Source organism: Quercus robur, chromosome 3 (genome assembly GCF_932294415.1).
Source record: "Quercus robur chromosome 3, dhQueRobu3.1, whole genome shotgun sequence".
Classification (NCBI taxonomy): domain Eukaryota; kingdom Viridiplantae; phylum Streptophyta; class Magnoliopsida; order Fagales; family Fagaceae; genus Quercus; species Quercus robur.
The window spans coordinates 38828134-38855566 of NC_065536.1; the positions used below are offsets into that span (position 1 = coordinate 38828134).

At 37.2% G+C, this 27433-nt stretch overlaps 1 protein-coding gene across 2 annotated transcripts in view; it reads right to left on the reverse strand.

Annotated features, from left to right (window-relative positions):
- LOC126717973 (uncharacterized) overlaps positions 1-12370 on the reverse strand; it is a 49654-nt gene extending 37284 nt beyond the window's left edge. Inside the window, exons 1-3 of one of the 2 annotated variants that reach the window (XM_050419985.1) lie at positions 11841-12370; positions 8700-9426; positions 354-6334 (exon numbers count right to left, since the gene is read on the reverse strand). In XM_050419985.1, coding sequence (XP_050275942.1) covers positions 354-6334; positions 8700-9426; positions 11841-12193 — 7061 coding nt within the window. In that variant the 5' untranslated portion in view covers positions 12194-12370. The remainder of the gene's footprint in view (positions 1-353; positions 6335-8699; positions 9427-11840) is intronic. The other variant, XM_050419984.1, reaches the window with a different exon arrangement.
- Between the last annotated feature and the right edge of the window lie 15063 nt (positions 12371-27433).

Consider the following 27433-nt stretch of genomic DNA (forward strand, 5'->3'; position numbering starts at 1 on the left):
TTCAAAGTATGATTCAATTCAAAAGTATTCAACTGACAAATGTTAAAAATTTATTGAGAATTTCGTTTATTAAAAACATTCACATGAACACATGCATAAATAAGCTAACTCGCTGGCAAAGAATATTGGTTGCTGCACAAAAAACCAGGTTGGTTCCTTACAAAAGTAACACATATTGAACATTATTAGTTTATTACTATATGATGTAGGAACCCACTTGGTTCTAATGTTCTGACTTCTGAATGGAATAGGAAGAAAAATAGAGGCCAAACAAAGGTTCAACTAAGCACTACCACCTACATAGATACAAAAATTTAATATTCTAGAATCAATAATTTCATAAAATATAATACCTGGATGGTTGTTTCCAAGATCCATTTGCTGCCAAAACAAAAGGTGTTGCAGAAAGTACAGGTATGATAGTAATATCATCTTCAATCAAAAGTTTCACATCATGTAAAATGGCTGTAAATGCTTCCTGCTGTGAAACAAACTCAGACATGTGGTTGAGCACATAATCTTTGTAGAGTTCCACCATAGAGGGTTCTTTAATCTCCAAATACCTTCTTAAAATGATTCTTTCCTTTTCTGATTCTGTGCGTACAAATTCATCATTCAAAAGAACCTCACGTACACCACTGGGTTTAAGGCATTTGATAGGTTTACTCAAACTTACTAGCTTTCTACTTCTATACGACTCAAACATAGGTAGGCATTTGATGATTTCAATATGTATGTTTTCCATTTGCTCTTCACAGAACCATTTGGACTGAAGAATAAAACTCCGAAGTTCATGCAGCTCCCCTTCTGATGCATCATCAAAAAGCCCCTCAATGTTCTCTGGCTTACCAGCAATTGCCAGAAACGCATTTAATATTCCAGTTGCCGTTGGTGGCTGCACAAACCTTTCCAACTGTGGATGATCTATTGGCAGGTCACGCCTCAAGAATAGACATCCTACTTTCAGCAACAGAGAGGACATGTTCTCACTCCACCCAGTATCTTTAATTACATTTGAATTTTCAACTAGTTGCAAGAGAAAATTACTCCCAGCAGGCAGAATAGGCCACTTAGAAAACACAGAGAGGTTATCACTCGATGACTTCAGATAACCCCACAGAAGTTTTATCCAGTCTAAACTTGGATGGCCCTCATGCCCGGGGGTCCAAGTGACCTGTTTTGCATGCTGCCACTCTGCTGGAAGTAATTTCAAAAAGAGTTTCTCCAGCAGAGGGCATGATAGAAAGGAAATATTTGAGTTTTCACCAAAGGCTATGTCACATAGCTTCCCATGAACTAATTCAGGGATTCTGCCATCTACTAGTTGATTTGGAACTGAATCCTTGAGAAGACCATACTCGTCCCCCTGTGCAATATAGATTCTTCCACCAAAACCTTTCTTGTCAAATGTTGTAAATGAACCATCGGCAAGAGGTAACAATGGTAAACCACACAGGCTATCAAACTGAATAGGTACTTTTAAGTCAAGCAAGCAATATTCAAGGGTCAATATCATTGCATTCCGGTCCATAAATCCACGTTTTCTCCGAATCAACAAAGTCCTTAAGAACTGTGGTGTAAGGAAATGCAATGTAGGGCAAAATTCCATAAATCTCTCTGCCAGTGGCTGAGAAACAATTACAAGAGGTAGACCAGCATCTGACAATGCTTGAGCAAGATCATGTGCCTTGTGGAAAGTAAAATCAGGAAAGATAGCTTGCCTGGTTGAAATCCACTGCCCCCCGTTAGCTTTGGTAAATAATACACGAACACCAAAATCAGCAACAAAATTGTAGAGTTTCCGTACAACTGATGCCCAAGGTTCTAATCCTGTTGTTGGCCATAATGAAAAGAACAAATCACAAGGGCCAATCTCCAGTGCAACTTTCTCAAGCAGATGACCATAAGCAGGGGCAACAACATCTTCAAGGATGTAAATATTCCAGTCTGACCGTTTTTTTCCACCACCTGCCATGTCATTACCAAACCAGATGTCCCTACGATTTGAAGACAATTCAAAATAAGCGTTAATATGTGCTGGAAGACCAGTGCTAATTGGCAGTGGTAAAAAACAGAAGGCACGGCCTTCAAAATCCTTCCTGTTTTGAGTGGAAGCTGTAGGAAGCTGAAACAAATCAGGAGTAAAAGAATCCTCTGTCTTTGGGACATTCAATTTCTTATCAACCTTGACAGAATGTAAATATGCAGCAACACATGCCCAAGGGATGAAATTATGGAACTTATCATTAGATGCTACAGAAGAGCTTTTAGCTCGCCCACCACCTATACATTCAGTGGTCATCCAACAATGCGATACATCGCCAGATGAACTGTGCTCTGTAGTAACAATCTTTTGCCATTTATATGGCAAATTTCCATCCATGGAATTGCTCAATTTCTTCAGGAACAGATCTTTATCCATCCCACTATGCTGTTTTCCATTAATAAAGCTGAACATGTCCTGTAGTGCATTGGATTGGATTTCAGGATCACTAATGCAGCGTTTGTCCACACGATGTATAAGCTGCATTTCATGTCCAGGTCCCTCCTTCACAAAAACAGAGATAGTTTTCACAAAACGCAGAAAAAGCAGAGCATCAGACACAACCTCAGAAAAAGAAGTAAAAAGAGAGATGACATCTTCAGCAGCATATGCTTCTTTCTTTATTTGGCTTCGGGAAGCAACACTCTCAGTCCTAAGTGGGAAACGGAATAATGTACCAGGAAATGGATGCTGTAAATCACAACCAAAGTGCAAGTATGGAGAAAATTGATCAGGAAATTGTTCCAAAATTCTTCTACCCACAAATCTAATTCGTAGGCCAGGGTGGGACGGGGAGATCCCAGGTAAATTATGAGCATGAGGATCAAACATAACGATGTTTTCCCCAGAAACAAATGTGGGGATATCTGTAAAATGATAGACACAATTAAAACCTAGCCCAAATCTTCCAATTGCAAAAGGATTCTCTAGTTTACTTTCCTGACCAATGCGTGAGATTGCATAAAGATCTTGCGGACTGAAAACAGAGTCATTAAAACAGTACAATGCAGGGCCTTGCCAATCTGCCATTTCAGGAGAGAGAACAGAAGAAGTTCCATATTGAGTTTTATCCAAGAGAAAGATCACCTCAGAAGCCGCTGCATCCTCCGCATTTTGCAACAGCTCAAATAGAATCCCAGGTCCATCTGCATACATTTCAAGTATATGTTTAAGCCTAGTCGTCAAAGCTTCATGTTGTCCAAAAGCTTCTGCAGCTCCAGACAAACTCAGATTCATTGAATCAGCACTTTCAGCTAGCAAGGTTCTACGAAGGGAGCAGACACCAAGTTTCTCAGCAACATCATTGGATATGTTCCCATGAACAAATTTTTGAACTGTTCTCTTTGCATTTAATGTCAAATTTGACACACCGTGAAATGAGCTATCAGGATCTTCTGAGTCAAGCAACCAGGGGGCATCATTATAAACCAAGTCACTGGCAGGAAATAGTCTGCCTGAAACATCAGGTAAATAGACCTTAACTTGCTGGTCACGGAAATGAGTTTCAGATAGATGCTGCACAATCAGTATGGCTGCTCTGATTTCTGGTGGATCAAGAGGAGTGGAACCCTTTTTCACTGCCATTCTAAACAGGATATTAGCATAATCACTGGGCTTCAACAGTTCTCGAATGCCAAGTTCTAAAAATAAATTCCTGAAAACTGCTAAATCAACAGGAATAACACGTATATATGGAGCCAAATGAAGTGGGCCATCCAGGACTACCTCGTCCATTGTTGCAAATCCATCTCCCACCCATATCCAACGACAACCTTCAAGAACAGCCTTTACAATGTCCATCTCATCTGAGCCAATCAAGCTTGTCAATATTGAGTATATTCTTGGCATTGCCATGGCTAATTCCTGCCTAAGAACCTGATCTTTCACCAACTCATTATTTTTTCCAAGCTCAAGTAGTTGTGCAGCAATCACACTTCCACCTGGTGGAGAAGACCATCCAAGGCTATACGATAGTGCTGTGGAAGAGCATTCTCCATCCAGTATTCGCATGCTAGCAGAAACAATCCACAAGTCTGTTTGCAATCTTACAAGCTTGGGGGGAGCAACCATGGCTGACACAACAGGCCATGGCAACGCTTGAAAAGGCGCAAAAACTAAAACTGGGCACCAGCAGATCATCCGCAGATCACTCCAGAACTTTTCAAGGTCAGATTTAAAGTTGCGAGGTCTGAATGCAGTTGCAGCTCGTGAGAACATTCTGTTCACTGTTCCCTGATCATCATTTGCTGAACTGGGTAGCCACTTCATAGCATTAGCTTCTAAGTAGGAGAGGAGTACTTTGCCTCTTGAATGTGCCTTTTGCTGATCTTCATGCATTAATCGTTCTACCTGTCTAGCACTTTGTATAACTGTCTCGGGAGATACAGATGTTCTAAGGCCCAAACCTAGTAGCATGTCCAAAATGCCAGATTCTTGGAAAGGACCATAAGGGAAACTATCAGAGTCTTCAAGTAATGCATATAATTCGTCATTACGAGGATCATACAGCACATCAGGACACCTTAGAGCACCTCTACAGGTTGGGACAAATTCCAAACTTCTCAAGCATTCCCTAAGAGATGAGTCCTCAACACACAACTGTGGTAGGTTTTGCAAAACAGAGAGCATGATGCTGTCACGAATGTCAGGCTGCAACTCCCTGACTCTATTGAACACCTGTTGTCTATAGAAATACGCCTTCCCCATTCTCTCAACTCCATAATACCTCAACAGAATCTCTTCTTCACCAGTTGAAGAGCCAACAATGAACTCACCTCCCAAAAAGTATTCAGGGACATCTAATGGTGGTAAATATTTTTGAGGATTTTCTAGATCAGAAAATTGGAAATCTTGAGCAGATCCTCTACCATAGACTCTATAAATAGGAAGCTTCTTGCAATTTTTTATGTTGGAATCATCCATGCATTCTCCAACATACCATTTTGGATCAAGAAGAAATCCACGAAGTTCATCCCTCTCTTTTACTCCCAGAATATGAATAGTTTGCACTATGCTGCCAACCTCTGAAGAGACAATATCAAATATGGATTCCAAAACACCTGCAGCATCACCATCACATACATAGTGACATAAATCCGGGTGTTCAACTCCATAATTCTGGCTTAGTATCTTACATCCAATCATAACAAGTATGTCTTGCATCTCAATGGAAAGTTTTACTGCATTGATCAGTTTCGATTGTCTAGAAATTCTGTACAGGTGCCCAGATGTGGATGGCAAGATAGGCCAATCACCAAACAACAATAAGTTCTCACACTGATTCTGAAGATATTGCCAAAATAACACAAACCATGATGAAGTTGGATGATTACAACAAGAATCTGGGTCCCATAACACTTTACTTTTATATTTCCAGTCAGCAGGTACAAACTTAGGGAATAACTGAAGGAAATAATTAACACTGAAAAAAACAAGATTTGACCTTGATGACCGTGCAACACCAGAAAGTCTATTCAGTATATTGAGAGGAATATTCTGATCAATTACTCTATCAGAAATTTGCTGAAGTAACATGTACTCTAACTCACTGCAAACAAAATAAGAAATTCCTTTTGAAGCTTCCAACAATAATCCAAAATCACCATTTGCCAAAGGAAGTAATGGTAGGTTATATGCATATGTAACAACTTCATCATCTACTATGTCTTCAAGACAATATTCCAAGAGTACAAGCTTGTAAGGTTTGCCTAAAGAAACAAGAGTTTTGCATCCCCTAAGAAAATGGCGTACCACGTCAGGAGTGATCACTTTCTGCTTAAAATCAGAAGCATCTTTGAGAAGCATATTAAATAAAATATTGGGTAAATGAACAATAGGCATTCCTAGCTGCACCAGGGCCTCACTGAGTTCCTTACTTTTACTAAATTCATCGTCATATAGAAAAGCTTCATCCGGTGAAACCCACTTTCCACCTTCAAGTTCAGAATACAAAACAGGAGCATTACGAATGTTTCTGTATATCTGCTTGACCAAAACATTCCATGGCTCTTCAAAAGAACCATTGGGCCATAAAGAATAGTACAAATTTGTTGGACCTAGCAACCCTCGCACACCAAGCAGCAATTGTGTGAAAGTGGGGGCCACAACATCTTCTAAAAGAAGCCTATTCCAGATAGAACGGATTTTCCCACTTCTGTCCATGTCAGCCCCATACCAAATGCCACGACGGTTAGATGAGAGCTCAAAGTACCCATTAATTTGGACAGTCAATCCAGTTCTTACAGGTAGTGGAAGGAAACAGAATGCCTGGCCACGCTTTAGAACATTACTCTGTTAAAAATCATAGTAATTATATGAGAATTTCTTTGAATATAGGTGAAAAAAGAAGAGGAAAAGGGAGGGGAAGAAAAGAAAAAAGAGATCCAAAACAAGAAAATAACTAACTAAAAGCAGTAAGTTGTGGATTTTTTCAATAGTAATTGGCCGGTTAACCCCACAAACATGCACATAAAATAACAAGAATATTAAGATAGAAAAAACCAACCTTCTAAACTAAACTCTTAGAAATAAGCTCCACAAGAACATACTTAACTCAGGAAACCTGAACTAACAGCCTAAGTTGAGCATGCACCAAACAAATGTAAATAAATAGTTGGAAAAATTGAAAAGCAATATAATTGTTGTAAATAAATATAAAAATTGAATTAGAAGCAAATACTTGTAGACAAAAAAGATATATCAGGCTAGTGGAGCATTAAGACAGAAAAAATCAACCTTCTAAACTAAACTCTTAGAAATAAGCTCCACAAGAACAAACTTAACTCAGGAAACCTGAACTAACAGATTAAGTTGAGCATGCACCAAGCAAATGTAAATAAATAGTCGGGAAAATTGAAAAGCAATATAATTGTTGTAAATAAATATAAAAATTGAATTAGAAACAAATACTTGTAGACAAAAGAGATATTTCAAGCTAGTGGAGTGTGCACCAGGCAATTGTAAAAAAAAAAAAAATGGTGTTATATTAGCACAGGCAAGGGGATTGCCACTTTTTGAGAAGACATTTGGAGATTCTAAGTAGATTTTTTTATTATATAAGTAATCATGCAATACAAGTTTTCTTCCCTATGACACAGGTAATTCATAGAACTAATATTTCAAGCTTAACTCAACAGGTTTAACGCAATCCAAAAACCAGCCCACGTCATCCTCTCCAGCTTATATGGCAGACTAGTGAATCAGCCAGTGAGTGGAACAAGAAGACCTGGCACTAGCACACCCAACCGAGCAAGTTTTTTATTAAACTTCAGCCAAGATGTTTAATAACAGTAAAGGAAAGACATACTGTTGCCATCTTTCTCTAAAGGCTTTCCCAAAGTACCTTTGGCCAATCTCATGGGAGAAAAGGAAAAGAAAAGAAAGAAATAAAATGACCACTCTCAATGAGAATTAATCATGAGGATCAACTCTTATCCAAAAGCATCAGGCTCTTTAAAATGGATGTCATAAAAGGCAAAAGCTCAATTACACTACCATGCAAAACTAGCACGAATAATAAAATTTTAAAGCATACCTAACTAGTACACACATTTCCTGTTTGAATTGTTTTAGACATCTCACTTTTGTATCACATTGAAATAAATACATCCATGATATATTTCCCATTTTTCCTTTTTTTTTTTTTTTTGGGAAGGAGTTGGATCCCCGCCGCCACGGCCGGGGGGGGGGGGGGGGGGGAAGCAATTGAGACGGGGGAAGGTGAGAGGAGTTAAACAGAGTTTCCCTTGCTGGATTGAATCCATTACTTACGAGGGGAGGATACATCATTTGGTTTCTCATTCTTCTTTTCATTGCACAACATCATAGTCTTCATAAACAAATGAAAGAAAACATCCTCTAAAGTTTCACAGGACAGCTTCATCAAATGCTCTTACTTGCTAAACCATAAGCCAAATGGCAAACCATTAAGGCAATTGAAACAACCAAAGTAAAAACCAGGGGTAGAAAGATATGATATATAAGATAACTGTATATATTTAAATTACTAAGAGGCATTATACACAGCTTGTACAATCAATCTAAAGTCAATTAGATTGAAACAATGCACAAGATATACAGTTGCCCTAAAAAACAGCAATTAGATTGCAACACAAGATAAACAGTTAAAAAGTTCCAAAATCCTATAGGATGGTAACAGTGTATAAGATTTTTTTTTTATATATACAGGTAATTAGAAAACTATTATTAATGAGTAAATAATGAAAAATACAAGTTGTTCATGATGATGAACAACAAGATAAAATAGAACAAACAGCACAACAAAAAGAGTAATCAGGAAACTAAGCTAGGGAAGACATAAACTCAGAGAGATAAGAACAATCAGTAAAACCCCAACAACGAGAACACTCCAAAAGACTACGTTGGCATAAAACCTTTAACTCATCCAATGTCTTCTCATTAGAATTGAAAGATTTCCAAAAGGTTCACATTCATGTAGGACAGATGCATATAACATGGCAACTAAGCCTAAAATATATAGCTTTGTATTTGAAAAAGGCTCAAACTTGTACCCAAACAACTAGCCAAAATTGCACCAAATTGAGACATTCTATATGTCACTTTGAGTGTGTGTGTGTGTGTGTGTGTGAGAGAGAGAGAGATGTTTGCAATAAGAAGACTGAATATTGAGAATTACATTCAATGAATCATCTGATGTGCATACTGCAACTGATGCCCATGGCAGCAAGTGAATATCATATTCTTTCGATGCAGTAGAAGAAAAAGAACCAATTCTACTAGATGCTGAAGCCATCGTTTGCACTATATAAAAACTATCCATCCTCTTCTCACATTGGGTTCCAATTGTAGCTTCACTCAAGAAGTCCAATGAAAAGGCATCCATCTCACCATTGGTAGAATTAACTGACTTTGATAACCTCAGTAATGCCTGCCGATGCCAAACAGTATCATTGTTTGCAGAACTCACTGAGCACAAATAAAGCATCCTTGGCTCAGGTTCTCCAACATCCCACACATACATTTCAATGCACATAACACTTTTGAGAAAGAGTAGTGTGAACACTCCTTCCTCATACAGCTGAACAAACATGGAAGAGATATCATCTTCTGAGTATGCTTGCCTCGAGAGCTTACTTCTGACTGCTTGATCTACATTCCTCAAAGGGAAACGGAATAAAGTTCCAGCAAAAGGCATTTTCATGTCACAACCAAAAGCACAATATGGAAAGAATTGGTCTTTATACAGTGATATGGCTGAAGAACTAACATAGTCAATTCGCTTTCCGGGATTGGCTGCAGAAACCTTAGGAAGGTAAAAACCCTGAGGATCAAATAATACCACATACTTGCCACTGACAAACGAAGGCAGATCAGTTAAATGATACACCGAGTTGAAGCCAACCCTAGAAAGGCAAATCATCAAAATTAAGTAAGAAGAAATATTCAAATCCCAGAAATTACACCAATATTAGGCTGTAATAAGATAATATCTAGTACTAGAGATGGAACATAAGTAGCACAAGTCAACCGATTCTGACATCCAGAAACAAAACCAAACATTTATCGGGGCTATGGTAAAATAGTGCATTAAAAAACATTTTGAGTTTTCACATATATAAGATAAAGACCGGCAGTACTTCTCTCTCTTTTGGATAGAAGATTGACAAGCTGTAAGAATCACAGGAGGTTGAAACACTTTTTTTTTTTTTTTTAAGGAGGAAGTAGGAAACTTTAATTAAGAGCATATTAGCTATAGCTTAAAAAAAATCTCTTTTTTTCCTCCACCTGTTGATATAGCAGATAGACTTCAAGAAATTAGTACAACAGGATTCTCTGTGAGGAGGTGTTGGCAATAAATTTAAATATCACCTATGTAAATTAGAATATGGTTTGTGCCCCTATTAAATATGGGGATTGGGTGTCAGAAATCTTTTCATTTTTTTTTTTTTTTTTTGGCTGATAAGTAATGGAAAATCTTTTGGTTTTTCAAAGCCCTATTAGGGCAATGGTTACAGCGGCATGGGAGTTCATGTGGAGGATGATGCTCAGAAAAGTAAGCAACTCATGAGGTAGGCATGTGGAAACATATTAGATGTGGTGGAGGTAAATAGGATATAGTGATTTGGTTACTCCAGCCAGAAGCCATGGATATTAAGTTAAAACTTTTTATAAGTCCCTAAATACAAAGGATGATAATTCCTTCCTCCAAAAACATTTTCTTACGCAGCGGTGTTGAAAGGCGAGGGACAGCACTGTAACATCACAAAAAGCAAACTCAACCAATGATCAAAAAGATGAAAAGCAACAACAGTGGAGGAAGTTGAAACGCATAGGTAGAAAATCTTGGCAGAACCCCATCTATCTATATATAATATAAAAGTGAAACGTTTGACTTTTTTTTTTTTTTTTTGCCACTCCTTATTGCATCATCTGGCTATATAAATTTATGCCACGTATATATTTAAAAACACTAAACAGTTGTGCCTTTTCATTTTTCAATAAGCACATTTTCAGTCAATAGGGACTTTTTCATTCAATAGGCACATTTTCGGTCAATAGACACATTTTCGGTCAATAGGCACTTTTTCATTCAATACTCAATAGGTACATTTTCAGTCAATAGACACCTTTTGGTATATCCAATATGAAGGGTTATGACCTTTTAATAGACATTTTTTGGTATATCCAATTTGAAGGGTTATGACCTTTCAATAGGTACCTTTTGATATATAATATTACAACCTATCTTATATATAACTATATATACAACAAAAATAAAAATAAAATAAAACAACATTGTTTTCTTCTGCTTAAGTAATAAAACTTTGTGCTATTTCTTTCAATATCATATTTTTTCATGCATTTTTGCTTACTACTCCAACTAAAAAATAATGGTTTTTTTTTTTTCCCGAAAGCTCATCCAATAGTTAGTGACTAGATTAACCAATAGTCAAAACCCAATTCATATCTCTAACCCAATTTCAAAAATAAGCTCTTTATCACAGTGAATGAATATGAGAGATGAGGGTTCCAAGTGTTTCCACTTGTCAAATCTAAGGAGACTTGCTGGAAGACTCTCCACTTGTCCCATTAGTAGGCCTGAGGTGCTAGTAGGTAGTAGCAATTCCCTTACAGGGATTGGACAGATAAATGGCCCTACTTCTTATGAAAAGAGAGAATGTTCCACAAACCTGATTGGTTTGATTGATCATTCAGTTAATAAGGAAACAGAAGTATGGAGGCATCAGTTAGGAGGATTATTTTTCAAGACCCAGGATAGTGTAGATACATTTTGGTTAGAGAGACAATTCAACAAAAGATGAAGTCTTAGACGACACAATTAAAAAAACTCAAATGGTAATTAAGTGTCAATCCCTAATGACTTCTCTAATCTATTGCTTTCTTTAAAACTTTTTGAGATGGGAAGTGATAAAAGAAGATGTAACGAATACTTTTTGGGCTTTTAATGAAAAAGCAATTTTTGTTGGCCTCATCCCAAAATAAATAAAGTAGGAGCATTGATTTCAAACCATTTATTTAGTCGAATAATTGGGGAGCGTTAGCCATAGCCAGGGAAGCTCTCAATTCATGAATCTTGATTCAGTCCTAAATAATATAATAGTAGATGAGTCTTATTGGACCGGACCGGACCACATGGATTGGAACTTTCTTCTTGATTATTGCCATTGCTATTTTGTAAAAGTAAGTGAGTAAGCTAGCTACTGGAACTGGACGGACAGTAATCTAATCACATTTTGGAGGAGGATCAAAAAAAGAAAGTAAATCTGAGTTGAAAGAAAGAATTGCGAGAGAATACCCGAATCGGCCGGTCTTCCAGGGCTGGGCGTGCTTACCACTCCCACCGATCCTGGAAATGCTACGAAAATCGTCCTCGGTGAAAACGGCGTCGTTGAAGGCCAAGAGTGAGGGGCCTTGCCACTGGGCGAGGGAGTCGGACAAGAGGGACTGGGAAGGGTGGACACGGCGGTCCAGGCAGAGTCGGACGGTGGTGGCGCCTGCATCGTCGGCGTTCTGAATGAGCTCCTTTAGCACCGTCGTACCCTCCGGGTAGTTCAACAAAACCTCACGGATCCGCCGAGTCAGGTCTACCGTCTGACCGAAGTCTTCCAGTTCCACAAACATCGACGACGACGACGACGTCGACGACATTTCGAGATCAGATCAGATCAGATTTGTCATTCGTGGAGGAAAGCTGCCTGTTTGGGTTTCGTTTTTTTTTTTGGAATTGAATTGGTCGCCTGAGGGCGATCTATTTGCTTTCCTTTGTCTATGTCGCTTTGTAAGGTTTTGCACTTTGTAGTTGTCCGGGCCACAAGGCCAACGAACGAAAAGTCTTTTTTTTTTTTTTTTTTTTAGTTCAGACTGCGTAAACGGTGAAACTGGCCAAATATCACTTTCTTTATGATGCTCTTTGTGGCAATCTAGCACTGTTTCGAAAATATTTAGCAATTTATCACTTTTTCAGTACTCAAAGTTCATGAAATCAAGTTTTGACCCATACTCAAGTTCTCTGAAATCGAGTTCCTACATAGTTTGCCAGCATAGCAATAGCTAAACTGGAATTTTGCATATCAAGGGCTTGTTTGGTTAAAAAAAATAGTCACTCAATTTTCGTCACTCATCACTTATTACTTAAAATACCTCAATTTCCTAATTCCACCCGTTTGGCACATATTTTTAACTTTTCATCACTCAAATTTTTTTACTCTTTGTGGGATCCATACCTGAACAATAGTTAGAGACTGCTATTAGCCTTCCCGTCAGACCCTCATCTCCCACCATTTTCTTCACTGCACGTTTCATTTTGCCACCACCACAGTTACAGTTTAACACAAAAAAACTTCATTTACAGTTTAACCAAAGAAGTACAAACAACAAAAACTCTCAACAATTTAACAACACCTAAGGCAGCTCATCACCCCAAATTCAAAACTCCATTCATACTTATTTATGATACACCACGAAATAAAAAATAAAATAAAATAAAAAGAGCTTCCAAATCAAAAACGAGCTTCCAACGGAGCTGTTCCCAGCGCCAACAACAGAGCTTCCAGATCGAAGAACGAGCTTCCAGATTGAATCGTTTCCAACGGAGATCCGCCGTTGCTGTAGATGCCGATTTCGACGCTCTAGCCAGATCGAAGAACAAGTACGATAGCAGCAATGAGGAGAACGAGCGTGTGGTGGAGCTTTTCAACATGTGATCGAAGATCGACGCCAATGATCTCTCGGCTTGGGTTGGCGTGTGAGTGGTCGGCGTGTGAGTGACCAGTGTGAATGGTCGGTGAGTATGAGCTTTTTGCTCTAAAGAAGAACAGATAAAGAAGAAGAGAGAGAGAAAAGTAGAGAAGAAAGGAAAAAAAAGAAAAGAAAAGAGAGAGTGATCGGTGGGATGTGACAATGCCTGGCTTTTGGGTCCCATAATTTCATCTAATTTACCAACTTGCCACTGAAACTCAGTTTTTGAGTTTTGAAAACAAGTGAAACTTGTTTTCAGTTTTGGTCACTCACATCCGTGATTCAAAACTCATCAAAACAAGAATTCATCTGTGGGACCCACAAGTTTTGGATCATGAGTTAAGAAAACTGAGTGATATCACTCAGTTTTGTGGGTTTCCAAACAAGCTCTAAAAATGCCACTTGGAACTTTATGGTCATAAGTTCGAGTTCTTTGTTGAATAAACTCGAGTTTCTTATACTCGAGTACTATGTTATTTACATACACAATACCCGAGCTTCGTAAACGCGAGTCTGGCTCGGATACTTAATCCACCATACTCGAGTTCATAGAACTCGAGTACGGCTCGGTTACTTACTCCATCTTACTCAAGTTTAGAGAACGCGAGTACGGATCGAGTATCTTGTTATATTTTAGTGCATAGTACTCGATATCTTGGAACTCGAGTACCTTCTTAATGTTTTCTGCATCTCTTCCTCGATCTCACCTGAAACACAAGTGACTTTGTTTCCCAGCAACAAATTTAGTTAATGCAAAAATCAATTTTTCGCGAAACATGTGGGGATCTATGAAACAATCCATTATGATTTAACTAGAAAAAGGTACGATTCTGAAGTGGCCGTTGGGTTTAATTTAAATTTTGTTGCTAACATTGATGCAAATATTCAATATTGGTGAGAAACATAATGTTAAGGTTATTTGAGGTATTTGTATTCAATTCAAGTTTGGATGTTTATAGGTGAGAGCTAATCTTTTCATATTACTAAAAAAACATCAGCATAAACAGACCCCCAGTTTTCAATACAAAATCAGCATTAAGAAACAATAAAACTACCAAGTCCAGGTGGGGGGTGAACCTCATGCAAAGAACCTCTCTTCCAAGACCCAATCTAACTAACTTAACCAAAATTTGTATTTATAAAATACAGGCATATACAAAGAAAGGAAAGATGATATACAAAAATAAAAGCACCACAAGGACAATCTTGGGGAAAATGATGAATAACTTTTAACAAGGGTTGCAGATTCTTGGCTTGCACCACAAATGTCTTTTTGGACAATCATGTGTTAAGATCAGTTGCCATTTTTTTTTATACTAAGTTGCCTGCAAATTACACAGTAAAAACATAAGAAAATGATATCTCACTCTATACCAATTGACTTTAGAGTTTGGATTGACTATGTAATACCATGTAGGGGCAGAAAAGAGTAGCTTGATTATTAGTGTGATATAATGAAAGAAAATAATAGTGAGGATCTAACATTGCCACAAGGTCTTCCAGGAGGAACCACAAACTGGTTGTATTCCAAAAGGCAATAATTCCTAATATCATCTTTTTTAAATTGCATTCCAAATGTGATGAAGAAAAGTAAAAACATCTTAACAAATTTCTGAAAATGTCAGACTAAAATCATTCAACTGGCCATGTGCAATCAACAATAACTAAGTTTGCTAAGGAAAAATGCACTACACTTCTATAGTATTTGAACACTAGAAGGAATGAGACTGAAAGTGATACCACTGGTTTAAGAAGTTCTTCTAAGATTTCTTGTGCTTGTCTCAACCGCATATCAATGACATTGGCAAGTAATTCAACCTCAATTAAAATGTGTAGCAGATCATTCAGACGCTCATAACCTGGTCTTCCCCTCAATGACTCCTCCTGACGTAGGACAACCACACTAACAATAAAACAAAAGATAAACCTTAGGAGTCAGCACCTAAGGGTTGTTTGAGGTTAGCACCAAGCAAAACTGGAGTCGGCACCAGTGAAAAGAAAACACACGTTTTTTAATAATTCTTAAAAGCTGTCTTACAATAATCAGAAAAAGTGCTTAAATAGCTAACAATAAAAATGCATAAAGAAATCCTAAAGAAAACCTAATTATTAAATGCTCGAGCTTGCTTAGTCTCAAGCCCAATAACTAATAGGTTACATCCATAAGGCCACAGGTTGGGCTGTCTTCTTTTTGCTATTCCTTCTATACATGCGTGTAATTGGGGGCTTGTACCTCGTGTCTGCACCAACTCCCCCCAGGTGAGAAGAACTCGACCCCGTCGAGTGGAAATCTGAAGAGCTCTGATAATACTCCAACAAGTTAAGATCTAGTCGCTGTAGCTCATCTCAAGTAATCCATGTGTAATCAGAATCTGGTCGCCCTCGCCATCGAACTAGGAAACGGTGAACTCCTCCATCCTTGGTAGAAACAATCTGCTCATCTAAAATAGCATCAATAGATTCTTTATGTGCATAGGGCAAATTTAAGGGTGAAGGGGTGGGAATAGGGGTATCAATAGGATTAGGCAAAAACTTATCAAAAAGGGTATCAGGAATAGTTGTGGGGCATTTATAAGCAACTAGATCCTCAATATTAAAGAATGAGCTAATACCATAATCATGAGGAAGGTCAATGACAAATGCATTTGGGCCCATTCGTTTCAATATCTTGAATGGTCCGGCACTACGAGCTTGCAATTTCTTAACAGTCTTAGAGGGAAACTGATCAGGTTGAATCCAAATCATGACATAATCCCCTACCTGAAACTCTACATGATGCTGATGAGTGTCAGCATAAATTTTATATTAAGAATTACTTACCTGAATTTTTTTGAGAATCTCATTATGTAAATCATGAATATGTCATGCAAATGCCTCGGCAGATTCAGAAATCCTAACATGTGGGGACATGGGCAAAAGATCTAAAGACTTCCTAGGTATATATCCATACACAACCTCAAAAGGACTAGCACCTATAGACCTATTGACAGAGCTATTATATGCAAGTTGAGCTATAGGAAGTATTAAATCCCAATTCTGATTGGCTTCACCCACTAAACACCGAAGGAGATTGCCTAGACTACGATTAATCACCTCAGTTTGACCATCAGTTTGAGGATGAAATGCCGTGGAAAATTTCAATTTGGTGCCCACTAAATGCCACAAGGTCTTCCAAAAATAACTCATGAAGCGAACATCCCTATCAGACACTATGGTTTTGGGAAGACCATAAAGTTTGACAATCTCATCAAAGTAGAGTTTTGCGATCTTAGAAGCACCAGAGGTCTTAGAACATGGTAGGAAATGAGCCATCTTAGAGAAGCGATCAACGACTACTAGAATGGAATCATGCTTCTTAAAGGTGCGAGGCAAACCTAACACAAAGTCCATACTCACATCCTGCCACGGGTGATCTGGCATAAGTAGAGGCGTGTATACGCCAGTGTTTTGCTTGCGATGTTTGGCTAGTTGACATGTACGACACTGACCAACTATCTTGGCAACACCCTTCTTAAGAGCAGGCCAATAGAATTGACGTTCCACTTCCTCAATTGTTTTGTCTCGACCAAAATGACCTGCAAGGCCTCTTGTATGTGTCTCCTAAACTAGGAAATCTCTCATTGAAGACCGAGGGATACATAACTTGTTAGTTTTGAACAAGTAACCATCTTGAAGGGTATAATCATCCAGGATTGGCCGAGGGGCATTACTTAGGCTTCGCTTGGGAGGAGGGAATGTAATGGAATGGAAAGGAATGAAAAGAATCATTTTAGAATATTCTTCTCTTCCCTTGTTTGGGAGTTTAAGTAGGAGGGAATGGAATGGGTAGGAGAGAACACTCATTCCTCTCTATTACCTTAAAATCTCAAATTTTCATTTCCCCCGAAATTGGGAGGAATTGGAGGGAATGAAATTAGATTTAATGATTTTTTTACTAAAACTCCCAAAATAGCCCTGTATATTTAACTCTTTATTTTAAAATACGAGTCTAATAGAAATATTATCATGAAATTATTCTTCCATTCCCTCTATATTGCTCCCAAATAAGATTACTTACATTTTATTAATTTCCATTCCTTTATTTTAAAACATCCAATCAAGATTACTTAATTCCATTCCATTCAATTCTTTTCCATTCATTTCCCTTACTTAAATACATTCCATTCCATTCCCTTATTATTATTTCATTTCATTTCATTCCATTCCCTTCCCTTATGAACTCTCAAGCGAAGCCTTAGGCTAGTGTAGAGCTCCCCAAAATCTAGGCATGACTCATATTCATCCTTGAGTCATTCAAACCCAGTAACCTTAACACTCATGATGGATAGCAAAGACACCCTTCAATTTAGTGCATCAGCAGCCTTATTCTCAACTCTTGCCCTATGTTTCACCACAAAGTAATAGCGTTGCAGAAACTCAACCCGACTACCGTGTTTGAAATTCAACTTCTTTTGGGAATGGAGGTAGTGCAAGGCTTCGTGATCAGAGTAGATAACAAATTCTTGAAACAACACGTAATGGCGCCAATGCCAAAGAGCTCGAATAATTTCATAAAATTCTTTGTCATATGTGGAGTACTTTTGCTTAGATTCAACTTCTCACTGAAATAAGAAATTGGGTGGCGCTCTTGACTAAGTATTCCTCCTATACCAAAACCTGAGGCATCACATTCCACCTCAAAAGGCTTGGTAAAATCAGGGAGACGCATGACAAGTGCCTCAGTCATCTTTTGCCTTACTTCATTGAAAGCCTTAGCAAAAGCTTTAGTCCAAACAAACTCCCCTTATTTCATGCAGTTAGTGATGGGGGACATAATGGTACTAAACCCCTTGATGAATCGGCGATAAAAGGAAGCGAGCCCATGAAAGCTTCAAATTTCATGGATATTTTTGGGCTTGGGCCACTCCATAATTGTTTGAACCTTTTGGGGGTCGGCAGAAACTCCCACAAAGGATACTATGAAACCTAGGAAGATGACTCTATCGATGAAGAAATAGTACTTCTTGAGGTTGCCATATAAACTCTCCTTCCTAAGGGTAGTACAAACTTGAGTTAGGTGGTCTAAGTGTTGCTCCCTAGACTTACTATAGATAAGGATGTCATCAAAGTACACAACCAATAATTTCCCCATAAAAGGCTTGAGTACTTGAGTCATCACTCTCATAAAGGTACTAGGAGCATTGGACAATCCAAGAGGCATGACCATCCACTCATATAAAACATCCTTCGTCTTGAAGGCAGTTTTCCACTCATCACCAAAACGAACCCTAATTTGATGATAGCTGCTTTTCAAGTCTATCTTGGAGAAAATCATTGCTCCAACCATCATATCCAACATGTCATCCAACCGAGGGATAGGAAAACGATATTTCACAGTGATCTTGTTGATGGCATGACTATCAACACACATCCTCCAAGTTCCATCTTTCTTTGGAGTTAAGAGTGCAGGGACTACACAAGGACTCATGCTTTCACGAACAAAACCCTCCCTAAGTAGTTCTTCTACTTGCCTTTGCAACTCGACATGCTCTGCAGGGCTTATCCTATGGTGAGGCAAGTTAGGTAGGGTCGCTTTGGGCACAAAATCTATGGCGTGTTGTATGTCATGCATGGGCAGTAAATGATCGAGGAGTTCCTTAGGGAAAACGTCCTTAAATTCCTAGAGCACTAACTTCACTTCTTCAGGTTGCTCCGCACAGGTCTCCCCATGAAGTTCCTTGGCAACTAAGACAAATACAATGGATTCTTGAACTGCTACCCTTTCAAATGCCTTTGGGCTTATGATGTTCAAGCCTTTCGCCTTTGGTGCTTCTATCTTCTTACTCATGTCAATTGGCTTGGGTTTCAAAGGATTGAGCACAATCTTCTTACCTTCAAACATAAATGAGCAAGAATCGGATCGTCCATGAAGGGTGACATCCAAATCATAAAGCTAAGGCCTACCTAAGATAATATGCCCTACGTCCATGGGAATTACGTCACACCATATTTCGGCCTTGTTGGTGAGGAATTGAAGTGGGACAACACATCTTTCTTTTATGGCTATAGAGGAAGTAACAACCCAAGAAACTTTATATAGGTTAGGGTGAGGGGTAAATTTCAAGCCTAGGCGGGAAACAACGTTAGAGGACACTGCATTAATGCAACTCCCACTATTTATAATAACCTTGCAAGTTTTGTCTTCACACTTAGTGTAAGTTTGGAAGATGGCACTCCTTCGCCAATCATCAGTGTCTCTTTGCTCTGTCAAAGCACACATTACCACATTCACCCTAGGGACACCAAAGTCCTTGAAGTCATCATCCTGGGGAGAAATGGCTCTAATGCATGTGAGGTAACTAGGATCATCTTCCCATTCTACCTCAACATCTTGGGTTTCTTTAACATTTGGATCATACACCAGCTCCTCAACATCTTCTACCTTTTCATCATCCTCTTGAATGACAAGGGTCTTAGAGGGACATCTAGCTACGATGTGTCCAACCCCATTGCATTTGAAGCATTGGAGGCGAGAGCCAAATCTTGAAGGCTCATTGACCACACCTTTTCCCTTGTCCTCTTTTTCTATTGGGGTTAACCTTAGGGGGTAAGGCAAGTCTAGATTTTCTACCAAAAGGTTGAGGGTTAGTGGGAACACTTCGGAGCTCAGAACATCGCCAAAAGATAGATTTGGATGCTAATTCACAATTTCTAGCGAGGTCATATACTTCTCTTAAGGTAGTGATTCCTCGGGTGATAATCTTGCCTAGTAGGTTAGCATTTAAACCTTTCTTGAACCTATTAAATGTGATAACCTCTTTCTCGACTATTCGAATTCGCCTCTTGAACTCCTTGAACTTCTTTATATATTCAGCCACAGGAGCAATGCCTTGCTTTAGGCGATCCCATTCCTCAAGGAGGGAGATCCTATAAGTTAAAGGAAGATAAATCCTTGAGAGTGCATCCTTCATCTGAAGCCAATCAGTAATGGGGGCTCATGTCGTCACCTAAAGTTTTCCTCAAGGTCCTCCCAAAAAAGGTCGACTCTTCCAATTAACTTCATCCTGACATACCTCACTTTCTTATTCTCAACCCAATGGTAATAGTCAAAAAATTTCTCCATTTGACGCAACCAATCAGTGAAAACCCATGGGTCGAGGCAGCCATCAAAGGTGGGTGCTTCTATCTTTTCCTTGGACATCCTATCATTATAATCCCTGGGACCATTGTGATTATAGTGATCATGTTCAAAGTTTGGAGCCCTATTAAAGTAACCGTGGTTGTTTTGCCTATGCATGTTATCTCCTTCATGGTTAATGGTCTCTCTTTGAGATGCTTCAATTTGCTCTACCTTATCCAGTAAATTATGGACACTCTCTGCTAGGTTTTCTATGGTTTGCTCTAAGAAGGACTTAGGCTCGGAAGCGGATTGATGTTCAGGGTTTGACATGATGCGACCACTACGTAGATGCATGCAACACTATATTTATGAATGCAATTGAGATACCCAAAAATTCAAGTAACCAATTCTCAACGTAAAATTAAGGTCAAGTAAGAGTGCGTGTAGAGACTAGATCAATGAATCAAAGGAATAAATTGTAGTCAAGTAGTGACAGTGTTCATAATATTGAGAGATAGCCCAAATAAAAGTCAAATTCCAATAAGCTCCACAATTAATAATGAGAATCAGATATTTCAAAGAAATTGGTTTTTTTTTTTTTTTTGGAATTTTAGAATGGGTACTAAAAGAAAGTACAAATAATAAAATAGCTAACTTGAGCACAAAATGGGTAGGTTAGTGGGGTATGGTGGGATATGCACATAAAAAATATAAAGATAATATTCTTCAATGAGACAAAATTGAACCCACCAAAAGAGAGTAAGAGTTGTAACCTAGTTAGTGGCCAACTTATTGCAGTAGATAGTCACGGTCTTGGCTCCTCACGTGAATGGATTTGACTTGGACAAATGGACTTGTGGAGAGCAATTTAAGGCCCAATACATGCAATGGGTTCACAGCAACAATACTTACTTTCTTTCTTTTTCTTTTTTTTTTTTTTTTTTTTTGAGAAATAAGAAAATACACTGTGCAATGGACTTAAGACATTACATACTTTAAAAGAAATTCAGATGACAGACTCTAAAAGAAACGCAAACCACGGACAAAAAGAAAAGAAAAGAAAGACCACTGAAACTAAAAGAGAATAGAAGCTCTAAATAAAAAAGTTGATCGGTGATGGGCTTGCGGTGTTGGGGACCGGCGATTGTGGCGGCACGACGGCGGGGGTGTTGGCATTGACGAGGAAGGGGGATCCAGAAAAATTAGAGAGAGAGAGAGAGAGAGAGAGAGCAAGAATTTGTATTTTTCTTCCTTCACTTAATTCACTCTTTCTATCTTGGGAATTAGTTTATTCTTAATCAAAGTTTTTGTTTCCAATCATTTGTGCCTTCAATTATCTGTCCAGTCTTCCCATTGTGGAGTTTTACCCCTCTTTGTATAGAAATTAGTTGTGTTGATCAAGAGTTCTACAGGCCGTTCTTGATAATTTGTGTTTTGACCCCCAAAATACTTAACACCAAGTGAAAACCGAGAAAAATAGAATGTGTATGTCATTGCATCCAGAAGGGAAAAAAAATAGCTTTGAGAGGATTTAAAGCTCTAGAAAGATTTACCATCTGTTCGTTTGGCAATTTTGCTGAATAGCTTTTTTTGTGAGACCCTACATCTCCTAATCCCTAATTTTATTTTTTGATAGATACAATAGGGTTTCAATTTATGATGTTCACTTTATAATGATTGCTCTTTATCACCAGGCCAAGACTTCAATTGATTATTGGTGTAGGCAAGGTTTAAATTACAAATTTCTTATTTGACGATAAGAAACATTATTTGTTGAGCTAATTAAAACCCATTCATTATTCTTAACTAATCATCTATTATTTTGTAATTGGTATGGTAATGATTTAATCATTCAAACAGTTCACATAACTTGCACAATAAATTTAAAGAAAGATTGTGATACCCTAAATTATGCAAATTTGATTGGGTAGGCTTGGATTGTTTGGAAGTGTATTGTGGGGGGAGTCAAACATTAAGTGTTTACTATGTAGATGTTTGAGCATTCATAGTTGTGGAGCTAAATTTTTTAACTTTTAACATGTCAAAAATTCACTTTATCCATTTTAACACACCACTTTATAACACACCCAACATCAATGGTTCTATTTTTTTACCACTTTGATTAAAATAATAGGGAAAAATGCCAAGAGACCTCCTAAACTTTGAAGTATTGACAAGAATACCCCCTAAACTTTTATTTTGGCCAATTTGCTCCTTGAACTATACAAGCTTGCCAAATAAAGCCATCCGTTAGTCTGTCTGTTAAGTGACTAACGGAACTCATGTGCATTTCATATATATATTAAAAAAAAAAAAACTATTCAAACCGATTGAGAGATCCCAACAATGGCGACACGTTTGAAGAGGAATAGGAAGAAGCATAGACACATCACATCATCTTCAATGCTGAGTTCACCTACCTTGGCAAAATAACCATCGTCTTAACTACTAGCTTCATTTAAGTCAAAAGATAAGCACATTTGTGAAAACATTATATAGATGTGTTTTCAACATGTTCATCACTTTTGTCACTCTTTTCTTCATCATAAGCTTCTAATCCTTTTGTCATGGCTACTTAAAAATTCTTTATATCACTTCCCAAAATTGAGTTTCTTTTTAAATTGTTCTATTGTTGAAAGAAAAGAGAGTTTCAAATGATGTAAACTTGTTTGAGGCCATAAATAGTGAATGCCAGACATGGTTGTATCGGCAAGCACAGGAAGCATCCAGGAGGTTGTGGAATCGCTGAAGGTATGCACCACCATCGGATCATGTTCAACAACTACCATCCTGGGTTTTCAACAAAGTCTCAAAGCCCAAACCAAAGCTTCATTATGCAATTTCTCTCTCTAAACCCACAGATCAGCCTCTCTCTCAAACTCACAGGTTAGTCACCATGGTTGACTTAAGACAGCCACCACTGCCGGTTGTGGCTACTAAGACCAAGCCATCTCTCTTCTCTAGCTTCTCTCTAGCAATTTCTTTCTCTTGCAATTTTCTCTCTCTAGCCAATTTGTAGCCTCCATAGCCAAAAAGTCTCAAGCTCTAGCCTCTTAGAAGTCAGAACTAATCCCAAATCTAATCTCCATATCTCAAACTCTCTCTCCCTCTTTTAAAATTAATCCATAGATTTCTCCAATTTGGGATTCTCTCTCAAGCTCGTATACTCTCTTTCATATGGCAATAATGGCTGCAGATTTACAAATGATGATGAGTGGTAGAAAATATAAACGGCGGTAGAACCATAAACTCAGGCGATTCACTCTCTATTTGAATGTGTTGGATTTTTTTTTCTTTGATTTAAATGAAACGCATGTGTGTGTTGTGTTCCGTTAGTCATTTAATAGATAGACTAATATATGGCTTTATTTGGCAGGCTTGTATAGTTTGAGGAGCAAATTGACCAAACTAAAAGTTTAGGGGGTGTTTTGGCCACTGCTTCAAAGTTTAAGTGGTCTCTTGGCATTTTTCCCAAAATAATATTAAGAACTCATTAAAATAATAAAAAAATCCACCACAGAAACTTTAGCAACTAGCCACAGCCACCACTTTAGCAACTAGCCATAAACATATTTTTTCTTCTTCTTTAATTTAATACCAAAATCTTAACAATTTTATTAGTTAGCATCGTTTTCAAATGATTTAGAAAACTAACATCTCGAGTCTCTTGGACTCGAGTTTACTGTATCAACTCGAGTCTTAAAAACTCAAGTTTAGTGTGCTGAGGGTGGAACTTGAGCCTTAAAGACTTGAGTACCCAAAAAAAAAAAAAAAAAACCTAGAAGACAACGTAGAGAACAAACCAGGGAGACACCACCGAAGACACCAAAGAGAACAAACCCAAAAAACAACAAAATCAAACCCAAGCACATTAAAGACAACAAACCCAGAGAGAAACAACAAAATCAAGCAACAAATTCACAGAGAAACAACAAACCCAAGCCGTTTCGGTGCTAAGATTGAAACTACCATGGGTTTGGGTTTGGATTTGGGGATTGTTTTTGATTTTTTTGATCATGGGTTGCTTCTTCTTCTTCGATCAGATCCTCCATCTTCTCGGTCATATTCTTCTTCTTTTTCACTTAGTCAGATTTTTCCTTTTGCAATATTGAACTCAAGCTCTATAGGCTCGATTTTAACATTGAAACCAAGTTCATTATACTCAATTTAGTACACTAAAATCGAGTCTATAACACTCGAGATGTTAAAATGATACTAACTAACGAAATTGTTTGAAAATAAGTGCTATTTTGAAAAAAAATCCAAATCAAACCCACAAACAAAATCAAATAACAAACCACCACCACTACCACCACCACTAAACCCATAGGCAAAATCAAACACTACCACCACATGGCCACCAAACCCATAACCAAAATAAAAAAACTACCACCACCACAACCATATCAAGAAGAGAGGGAAGAGAGGAAAGAGCTTGAGAGAGATAGAGAGAGAGAGCTACGAGAGGGAAAGTTAAGGTGGAGAGATGGAGAGAGGTTTGTGATATATTTTTGCGGAAGTAATATAAAACAAAATTTATATTTTCATTTAAAGATCATTGTACTACACAACCATAGATTCTAAATAGAATAAAATTGCGTACCTCTCTTAGGAACCCAAGTGTGTTGCCTCCTAAGTTATTCACGTCTCTCTCTCTGTTTTTTTTTTTTTTTTTTTTTATTATTATTTTTTTTAGAAGACTCCAGTATCACTCAGTAGTTCTGATGGCCAACAACTAATATAATATTTTTAAAATCTTATTTTTATTTAAGACTTCTAAAACCCAAGAGAGAGATTGGACGTGGGATCCTTAGGGATCCTAATCTTCAATTGTAGGATTCATCGATAACTTTTTTTGAACATTATTGACTTGTCTTGAAACTATTTCAAAATTATTCATTAATTTTCTCAACCATATCAAGAAAATATTTGATATTCTACAGATTGCAATAGTGTCCATCAACACATTGCAATTGACCCCTGAAAATTAGAGAATTACAAATGAGGTCCCATTACTTACAATTTTATATCTATGTCCTTCCACCATACTATATTCCCACAAGCCACTAGGACTAGATTAATATCACTGTCATGTCCATAGCTTATGTGACCCTTAATTTCTTGATTTCATAATTTCTATTGGACTCTAAAATATCTTTAAAAAAACTCTTTAAATTTATATATACAACATTATATATATGAAAAACATTTTTGAAAAATGTCACCGGTCGGTTTTATTTTGAGTCCAACTTCAATATGAAAATCAACTGAATATACTATCTTCTTTAGAGACTGGTGGATTTATTGATGAGCATTTATATATTTTACTCATTATACACATAACCTAATGTGTCTATATATAACCTTTAAAATTGGCATCACCAGTTGACATTGTCAAAGTTATGTGCATAATAAATAAATATAAACAAAACCTCTCATGTTTGAGGACAATAGAAAAATTGTGATAGAACAACTTTTGAATTAACAGTGATCATTTCATAAGGTGTCTTTGATCAGATCCAATTCAGTGTATGTACTTGTTACATTATACCCACTTGTCTGCTTAAAGTCACTACCTCAATGATGGAGTAAATCATTCTATCATATAGCAGTAGAACAAGTGTAGGCTTCATTGGTAATATTCAATTAATATCCCTAACCTAGAACAATTTAATAATATATGAAAAATCATTACTTCCTGTCTTTGGTTCCTTAACCATTAACATGATTTTTTTACAGAGGCGACATCACATGCCACATTTAAACAATAAAATATACCTATAAAAATTATGAATGTGAAAATAAAATTTGATTATAAAATAAAAATGCATAGTATTGTTTTTGAGGGCAAATAATTTTGACACTTTGAGCTTTGAGCTTGAAGAATAGTGAGGAGAGAGCAATTCTGAGATGAGAATAGAGAGGAGGGAGAGTGAAATTGGTAGGAAATTTGTGGAAGATGTGAGAAGAGAGAGGTCTTGGGTTTGGTGGAAAGGTATTTCAAGATTGGGGCTTAGGTCGACGACAACTGGGCAGGGGGAGAGGGTGTTGGTGAGGAGCTGGAAGAAGAGATGAGGAAGAAAGAAAAAAAAAAGAAAGGAAGAAGAGAATTGAACAAGGTGAGACTGTGAAGTAGAGAATAAAACATTAAAGAGAGAGAATATTATTTAGGGCACGTTTGGTAGATTGTAATAGACACTGTAATGTAATAGTTATTCCTATAGTTTAGCTATTCAATAGTTTAGTTATATTTTTATTATAGGGAATAGTCATTCCTTATGAATAGCTATTCTTTAAAATGAGAAATAATTATTCCTCTATAAAAGAGTAGTAATAGCTATTATTTAGTAGATGTAATAATTTCTAACATTAATATATTTCAAAATAAATAAACTTTCCATATCCACCTAACAATTATGGAAATAAAAAATCATCAAAAAATAACTCATCTCTCTAAAATTTAAAATATATTATTTTATAGGAAATATATTTGTATGAATGAGATATTTTCTAAAATAGATCATAAGTTTTATTCTAATGTTACAACTCAAAACTAAACTAATGAATATGTTTAGTTATTCTATTACAACACCTTTTATTTATAGTAATAAAGATTACCATTCTTGTTGTAATCCACGTTCAATGTATCAAACGTACTTTTAATTAAAATAGGAGAAAGATTGAATAAAATATCGTTTTTTTTTTTGGTTTAATTTTGAGCTACCATGTACTGCCATAGATGACTGTTCACTGTAGCTCAAGTGTTAAAAATGTTAGCAATAGCACCTCTATTACAGCCTCATTTTTGTTAAAAATAACCATTTGAATGTTGTAAGAGGTTTATAAATAATTAGGACTTAAAAAAAGAGTACCCATTTGGTATACGTGTTTAAAAACTGAAAATTATTATTTGAAAATATTTGTGAAAATATATATGGGTGAAAAAATATATAAAAATACATGTAATGTTGTTTAAAAACTGAAAATGGTTGTTTGAAAACACCAACCAAACACCCCTCATGTATTTGGAGTGTGGTTAACCAATTTTGCTT